At 33.9% G+C, this 9,003-nt stretch overlaps 1 protein-coding gene across 2 annotated transcripts; it reads right to left on the bottom strand.

Moving 5' to 3' along the window:
• Nucleotides 1–1,189: 1,189 nt before the first annotated feature.
• On the bottom strand, nucleotides 1,190–6,076 carry LOC148172185 (kinase D-interacting substrate of 220 kDa-like). 2 transcript variants are annotated; one of them, XM_088041537.1, is made up of 3 exons: nucleotides 5,552–5,659; nucleotides 5,148–5,503; nucleotides 1,190–1,245 (listed from the first exon to the last, which is right to left on the bottom strand). In XM_088041537.1, the coding sequence occupies exons 1-2, from the start codon at nucleotides 5,564–5,566 to the stop codon at nucleotides 5,204–5,206; spliced, it is 315 nt and encodes a 104-aa protein (XP_087897663.1). In that variant the 5' UTR covers nucleotides 5,567–5,659; the 3' UTR covers nucleotides 1,190–1,245; nucleotides 5,148–5,203. The 2 variants fall into 2 exon arrangements, with proteins under 2 accessions (XP_087897663.1, XP_087897664.1); XM_088041538.1 differs by lacking the exon at nucleotides 1,190–1,245 and adding an exon at nucleotides 5,835–6,076 and having other exon boundaries at nucleotides 5,379–5,503; nucleotides 5,552–5,781.
• Nucleotides 6,077–9,003: the final 2,927 nt, after the last annotated feature.

Here is a 9,003-nt window from a genome sequence, read left to right as displayed (position 1 = left end):
CTGAAAATAAGTTTAGTAAATCATGAACATAACCTCAATGTGTGCTGTCAAAATATTCAAGTTAAGACATACGTTAAGATAGACAATACCATTTTTAAATAATTAATAGAATCGTAACCAAGTCGTGAATGTTAAATCAGACTTCAGATTCTTACTCCTGAGGACAAAATTAATAAAAAGAGTATTTTCTTGCTTTAATTTTCATCGAAAAACTGCAAACCAAATAAAAGTTTGAAAAATTAATAAAACATTAACGGAGCGTCGGATCGAAAAATCTTTGACGGATTCTTGTTCCTGAGGTCCAAATTGATGGAAAAAGTCGGTTTCAAAGAGATTTTATTTTTTGTCGAAATCGCCAAAAATCCATGATGTTTAGTCTTTGAACTTTTTTTGGCGAAAAACGCGAAAGTTCGCAGATCGACACGAAACTATGCACATGGCATAATTTGACATTTCCACATCCATTTTTGGTCTCCGTTCCTCGCTATCTGCAAGATTTTTTGAGAAAATGCAAATTAAAAATTTTAAAATTCAATTTCCCGCGTCAAGCAATCTGTCAACGAAGCATAGAAGCTAGGACATGCGTCAACAGTCTTTAGTCCATAAATAATATTAAATAAAATATTAACAAAGTCGTAAATCTTAAATCAAAGTTCAGATTCGTTTTTCTGAGGTTAAAATTAACAAGTTAAGTAGTTTATTGTATTTATTTACACCGAAAAGTGAGAGAAGTTTTTCCATAAAAGCCACCTAGCGGAATAACGCCGAAGTTGATAGTTCACGCCTCCTCTCACCAGAGGGCTAAACTTTTGTTTTTAAAACTTACAATTTTTGAATCAAAACCATTTGCAGGAATAAGGAAGAATGATAAAAAACAATACCCTCAAATTAAACTAAAGGAGTATTAATAAAATAAAAAAACACAAACTCGACACTCTCCCTCCTTCTTGCAAAAAGTGTGAAAAAGTTTCATTAGGAACATGTTTGTTGGCTTACCTAAAAAAGACGAGGGAAACAATCTGAAATGGACGAAACTATCCATTCTTAATTAATGGTAATTGATTATTGCTCTAATTCCAACTGATCCAAGAGCCAAGAGCCAAGGTTAGTCCTTCGCAAGTGGCGCTTCCTCAAAAATATCTCATTTAACGACTTCTTCAATTCTTGTAGATCATTGTTGTTTTTATATGCTGATGTAACCGCAGCCAGCTTGTCGGACATTTCAGTGTTCATTTCTTTTTCCGACTAAAACAAACCAAATAGTTTTAGGTGTTAATCTTCCTCTGATACTACAAAAGCCATGACATCATAAAGACACTAAATTTAAATCCCAAATTTGCAATCTGCGTAAAATTCTGCGTTCACTGATGTATAATAACTCAAGTTTACTCTAAAAAATAAGCGAGATATCGATATGAGAAGTTTGGCCATAGTTTTAGTCATGAATTTTTGCGAAAATTTGCAAATTTCGACTTTTGGAAAATCTAAAAACGATTTCTTATGTAAAAAATCGCGAGAAAAACGATGCCGCAAACCGCATTCCAATATCTGAAATAGTTTTCGAGATATCGAGCATGAATTGTTTGGAACCTTCAAAAATTTGGCCATCTGGCGACAACCCAACAATTCAAACGACCATAACTCAGTTATTTGTTGTCGGATCTGAATTTAAATTCCAGATTTGGATTCAGCGTGAGATTCTGCGTAAAATGAGTCAAAATTTATTGAGTTTACCTAAGAAATAAAGAAAGCATTGACCAAAAACAGTTTGGAAGTGGTCATTTTGGGGTGATTTTCAATCACTATTTTTAATGTAAAAACGACGTTTAATAGCATTGAATTATATATCAGTCGAAAGAGGAGCTCAAAATCTATCTACTGGCCCAATTTGAGATTGATCAAACAAACGGTTTAGGAGTTATGCCCAAAAATAAAAAAAAATAAAAATTTTCATCGTTTGAGTCGCAATTTTTTTTCGCGAAAAATCGACTATCGAATTTTGGGCTTTTAAGCACTTTTTCTAACGTAAAATGAGCCGAGAAAAACGATGGCGCAAACCGCAACTCAATATCTCTAATAGTTTCCGAGATATTTAACTTTGAAAATTGGGAAAAATGAGAAAAAATGAAAATCAACTATCCGAAACTTTGATCGGCCATAACTCAGTTATTTGTTGTCGGATCTGAATTTAAATCCCAGATTTGGAATCTGCGTAAAATGCTGCGTTCACTGATGTATAATAACTCGAGTTTACTCTAAAAAATAAGCGAGATATCGATATGAGAAGTTTGGCCATAGTTTTAGTCATGAATTTTTGCGAAAATTTGCAAATTTCGACTTTTGGAAAATCTAAAAACGATTTCTTATGTAAAAAATCGCGAGAAAAACGATGCCGCAAACCGCATTCCAATATCTGAAATAGTTTTCGAGATATCGAGCATGAATTGTTTGGAACCTTCAAAAATTTGGCCATCTGGCGACAACCCAAAAATTCAAACGGCCATAACTCAGTTATTTGTTGTCGGATCTGAATTTAAATTCCAGATTTGGATTCAGCGTGAGATTCTGCGTAAAATGAGTCAAAATTTATTGAGTTTACCTACGAAATAAAGAAAGCATTGACCAAAAACTGTTTGGAAGTGGTCATTTTGGGGTGATTTTCAATCACTATTTTTAATGTAAAAACGACGTTTAATACCTTTGTATTATATATCATTCGAAGAAGGAGCTCTAAATCTATCTACTGGCCCAATTTGAGATCGATCAAACAAACGGTTTACGAGTTATGGTCAAAAATAAAAAAAAATAAAAATTTTCATCGTTTGAGTCGCAATTTTTTTTCGCGAAAAATCGACTATCGAATTTTGGGCTTTTAAGCACTTTTTCTAACGTAAAATGAGCCGAGAAAAACGATGGCGCAAACCGCATCTCAATATCTCTAATAGTTTCCGAGATATTTAACTTTGAAAATTGGGAAAAATGAGAAAAAATGAAAATCAACTATCCGAAACTTTGATCGGCCATAACTCAGTTATTTGTTGTCGGATCTGAATTTAAATCCCAGATTTGGAATCTGCGTAAAATTCTGCGTTCACTGATGTATAATAACTCGAGTTTACTCTAAAAAATAAGCGAGATATCGATATGAGAAGTTTGGCCATAGTTTTAGTCATGAATTTTTGCGAAAATTTGCAAATTTCGACTTTTGCAAAATCTAAAAACGATTTCTTATGTAAAAAATCGCGAGAAAAACGATGCCGCAAACCGCATTCCAATATCTGAAATAGTTTTCGAGATATCGAGCATGAATTGTTTGGAACCTTCAAAAATTTGGCCATCTGGCGACAACCCAACAATTCAAACGGCCATAACTCAGTTATTTGTTGTCGGATCTGAATTTAAATTCCAGATTTGGATTCAGCGTGAGATTCTGCGTAAAATGAGTCAAAATTTATTGAGTTTACCTAAGAAATAAAGAAAGCATTGACCAAAAACAGTTTGGAAGTGGTCATTTTGGGGTGATTTTCAATCACTATTTTTAATGTAAAAACGACGTTTAATAGCATTGAATTATATATCAGTCGAAAGAGGAGCTCAAAATCTATCTACTGGCCCAATTTGAGATTGATCAAACAAACGGTTTAGGAGTTATGCCCAAAAATAAAAAAAAATAAAAATTTTCATCGTTTGAGTCGCAATTTTTTTTCGCGAAAAATCGACTATCGAATTTTGGGCTTTTAAGCACTTTTTCTAACGTAAAATGAGCCGAGAAAAACGATGGCGCAAACCGCATCTCAATATCTCTAATAGTTTCCGAGATATTTAACTTTGAAAATTGGGAAAAATGAGAAAAAATGAAAATCAACTATCCGAAACTTTGATCGGCCATAACTCAGTTATTTGTTGTCGGATCTGAATTTAAATCCCAGATTTGGAATCTGCGTAAAATTCTGCGTTCACTGATGTATAATAACTCGAGTTTACTCTAAAAAATAAGCGAGATATCGATATGAGAAGTTTGGCCATAGTTTTAGTCATGAATTTTTGCGAAAATTTGCAAATTTCGACTTTTGGAAAATCTAAAAACGATTTCTTATGTAAAAAATCGCGAGAAAAACGATGCCGCAAACCGCATTCCAATATCTGAAATAGTTTTCGAGATATCGAGCATGAATTGTTTGGAACCTTCAAAAATTTGGCCATCTGGCGACAACCCAAAAATTCAAACGGCCATAACTCAGTTATTTGTTGTCGGATCTGAATTTAAATTCCAGATTTGGATTCAGCGTGAGATTCTGCGTAAAATGAGTCAAAATTTATTGAGTTTACCTACGAAATAAAGAAAGCATTGACCAAAAACTGTTTGGAAGTGGTCATTTTGGGGTGATTTTCAATCACTATTTTTAATGTAAAAACGACGTTTAATACCTTTGTATTATATATCATTCGAAAGAGGAGCTCGAAATCTATCTACTGGCTCAATTTGAGATCGATCAAACAAACGGTTTAGGTTTTATGGCCAAAAATAAAAAAAAATAAAAATTTTCATCGTTTGAGTCGCAATTTTTTTTCGCGAAAAATCGACCATCGAATTTTGGGCTTTTAAGCACTTTTTCTAACGTAAAATGAGCCGAGAAAAACGATGGCGCAAACCGCAACTCAATATCTCTAATAGTTTCCGAGATATTTAACTTTGAAAATTGGGAAAAATGAGAAAAAATGAAAATCAACTACTATCCGAAACTTTGATCGGCCATAACTCAGTTATTTGTTGTCGGATCTGAATTTAAATCCCAGATTTGGAATCTGCGTAAAATTCTGCGTTCACTGATGTATAATAACTCAAGTTTTCTCTAAAAAATAAGCGAGATATCGATATGAGAAGTTTGGCCATAGTTTTAGTCATGAATTTTTGCGAAAATTTGCAAATTTCGACTTTTGGAAAATCTAAAAACGATTTCTTATGTAAAAAATCGCGAGAAAAACGATGCCGCAAACCGCATTCCAAAATTACGAATTTTACTGCACGTGACCATCAAATGCACTCGTCTAAAGTTGGTAGCAGCCCCTAGGGATGTTTATTGGTAACAGTTAACGTCTAGCGCAGGTTTGCCAAAAACCATAAATGGAGAGAAAAGAAAACAAACCTTCCATCCTTCCTCAAACAAGCAGCGATGCATCCAGAATTCCAGATCTCGCGTTTTCAAAAAACCAATAAAAATTCTCTATAAACTTCCATTCCTTGATGTTTCTTTGACTTCACAAAATAGCTGACAAGACACCAGATGACCTTCAGAGCCTTTGTAGTATTTTCTTTCTTGACAACTGCATCTCGATGATACTTTGTTTCCGTTGGTTGAGTTCCTTTGAGCCTTCTCTGGAGAAACACTCGTTTTTTGCTTGTAGACTCATCAGGTTTGAAAACGTTGCAAACTTCGTGCTCCCGCAATGAAATCAGCAACACTCTGAACATTTCCCAGTCACTGAACGACATCTTCAACCACTGGAAAAAGAACATTTGACTTTGACTTAAAACATGTTTAAATTTAACCTTTTTCATCCACATTGCAGTAAAGCAGCACCTTTTTCATGATGTTATGCTCCTTGATCAATTCACTGTTCTCTGGGAGCACTGAATGGGTGGTTTCTTCAATTCTGTGCAATAACTTGCAGAGTCCTTTAGCGTTGAGCGACGACAACCGCCTTTTCGACATCTTAGGCTATGGGTATCATCCATCGATTCAGTCTCTTAATAATAAACTCTGGTAATGAAGTTGGAACCTAAAATACCACGAAACATTTCAAGGCTGGAATTCAAACAGTTTTCAGCTTACCTGCGTTTAAAAATTTCAATAAGACCCATCAATTTGTTGCAAATCAACTCCAACTAAAAATAGCTTCAAATGAACTTCTTAACTTGTGTAATTTCTTTGCTACCATGCCCAGAAGAACGAGAAAGTAAACAGTAAAGAATTCTGGTAGTCTCTTGTGCAAGCAGGATCGTTGTTAATCATTTGTTGTACTCTGAAAATAAGTTTAGTAAATCATGAACATAACCTCAATGTGTGCTGTCAAAATATTCAAGTTAAGACATACGTTAAGATAGACAATACCATTTTTAAATAATTAATAGAATCGTAACCAAGTCGTGAATGTTAAATCAGACTTCAGATTCTTACTCCTGAGGACAAAATTAATAAAAAGAGTATTTTCTTGCTTTAATTTTCATCGAAAAACTGCAAACCAAATAAAAGTTTGAAAAATTAATAAAACATTAACGGAGCGTCGGATCGAAAAATCTTTGACGGATTCTTGTTCCTGAGGTCCAAATTGATGGAAAAAGTCGGTTTCAAAGAGATTTTATTTTTTGTCGAAATCGCCAAAAATCCATGATGTTTAGTCTTTGAACTTTTTTTGGCGAAAAACGCGAAAGTTCGCAGATCGACACGAAACTATGCACATGGCATAATTTGACATTTCCACATCCATTTTTGGTCTCCGTTCCTCGCTATCTGCAAGATTTTTTGAGAAAATGCAAATTAAAAATTTTAAAATTCAATTTCCCGCGTCAAGCAATCTGTCAACGAAGCATAGAAGCTAGGACATGCGTCAACAGTCTTTAGTCCATAAATAATATTAAATAAAATATTAACAAAGTCGTAAATCTTAAATCAAAGTTCAGATTCGTTTTTCTGAGGTTAAAATTAACAAGTTAAGTAGTTTATTGTATTTATTTACACCGAAAAGTGAGAGAAGTTTTTCCATAAAAGCCACCTAGCGGAATAACGCCGAAGTTGATAGTTCACGCCTCCTCTCACCAGAGGGCTAAACTTTTGTTTTTAAAACTTACAATTTTTGAATCAAAACCATTTGCAGGAATAAGGAAGAATGATAAAAAACAATACCCTCAAATTAAACTAAAGGAGTATTAATAAAATAAAAAAACACAAACTCGACACTCTCCCTCCTTCTTGCAAAAAGTGTGAAAAAGTTTCATTAGGAACATGTTTGTTGGCTTACCTAAAAAAGACGAGGGAAACAATCTGAAATGGACGAAACTATCCATTCTTAATTAATGGTAATTGATTATTGCTCTAATTCCAACTGATCCAAGAGCCAAGAGCCAAGGTTAGTCCTTCGCAAGTGGCGCTTCCTCAAAAATATCTCATTTAACGACTTCTTCAATTCTTGTAGATCATTGTTGTTTTTATATGCTGATGTAACCGCAGCCAGCTTGTCGGACATTTCAGTGTTCATTTCTTTTTCCGACTAAAACAAACCAAATAGTTTTAGGTGTTAATCTTCCTCTGATACTACAAAAGCCATGACATCATAAAGACACTAAATTTAAATCCCAAATTTGCAATCTGCGTAAAATTCTGCGTTCACTGATGTATAATAACTCAAGTTTACTCTAAAAAATAAGCGAGATATCGATATGAGAAGTTTGGCCATAGTTTTAGTCATGAATTTTTGCGAAAATTTGCAAATTTCGACTTTTGGAAAATCTAAAAACGATTTCTTATGTAAAAAATCGCGAGAAAAACGATGCCGCAAACCGCATTCCAATATCTGAAATAGTTTTCGAGATATCGAGCATGAATTGTTTGGAACCTTCAAAAATTTGGCCATCTGGCGACAACCCAACAATTCAAACGACCATAACTCAGTTATTTGTTGTCGGATCTGAATTTAAATTCCAGATTTGGATTCAGCGTGAGATTCTGCGTAAAATGAGTCAAAATTTATTGAGTTTACCTAAGAAATAAAGAAAGCATTGACCAAAAACAGTTTGGAAGTGGTCATTTTGGGGTGATTTTCAATCACTATTTTTAATGTAAAAACGACGTTTAATACCTTTGTATTATATATCATTCGAAGAAGGAGCTCTAAATCTATCTACTGGCCCAATTTGAGATCGATCAAACAAACGGTTTACGAGTTATGGTCAAAAATAAAAAAAAATAAAAATTTTCATCGTTTGAGTCGCAATTTTTTTTCGCGAAAAATCGACTATCGAATTTTGGGCTTTTAAGCACTTTTTCTAACGTAAAATGAGCCGAGAAAAACGATGGCGCAAACCGCAACTCAATATCTCTAATAGTTTCCGAGATATTTAACTTTGAAAATTGGGAAAAATGAGAAAAAATGAAAATCAACTATCCGAAACTTTGATCGGCCATAACTCAGTTATTTGTTGTCGGATCTGAATTTAAATCCCAGATTTGGAATCTGCGTAAAATGCTGCGTTCACTGATGTATAATAACTCGAGTTTACTCTAAAAAATAAGCGAGATATCGATATGAGAAGTTTGGCCATAGTTTTAGTCATGAATTTTTGCGAAAATTTGCAAATTTCGACTTTTGGAAAATCTAAAAACGATTTCTTATGTAAAAAATCGCGAGAAAAACGATGCCGCAAACCGCATTCCAATATCTGAAATAGTTTTCGAGATATCGAGCATGAATTGTTTGGAACCTTCAAAAATTTGGCCATCTGGCGACAACCCAAAAATTCAAACGGCCATAACTCAGTTATTTGTTGTCGGATCTGAATTTAAATTCCAGATTTGGATTCAGCGTGAGATTCTGCGTAAAATGAGTCAAAATTTATTGAGTTTACCTAAGAAATAAAGAAAGCATTGACCAAAAACAGTTTGGAAGTGGTCATTTTGGGGTGATTTTCAATCACTATTTTTAATGTAAAAACGACGTTTAATACCTTTGTATTATATATCATTCGAAAAAGGAGCTCTAAATCTATCTACTGGCTCAATTTGAGATCGATCAAACAAACGGTTTAGGAGTTATGCCCAAAAATAAAAAAAAATAAAAATTTTCATCGTTTGAGTCGCAATTTTTTTTCGCGAAAAATCGACTATCGAATTTTGGGCTTTTAAGCACTTTTTCGAACGTAAAATGAGCCGAGAAAAACGATGGCGCAAACCGCATCTCAATATCTCTAATAGTTTCCGAGATATTTAACTTTGAAAATTGGGAAAA

The sequence above is a fragment of the Gnatocerus cornutus genome, chromosome 7, assembly GCF_029298725.1.
Source record: "Gnatocerus cornutus isolate USDA-ARS CGAHR chromosome 7, icGnaCorn1.1, whole genome shotgun sequence".
NCBI classification, from domain to species: domain Eukaryota; kingdom Metazoa; phylum Arthropoda; class Insecta; order Coleoptera; family Tenebrionidae; genus Gnatocerus; species Gnatocerus cornutus.
Note: the sequence above shows the minus strand (reverse complement) of the source record. Positions and strands in the feature narration are given on the sequence as shown.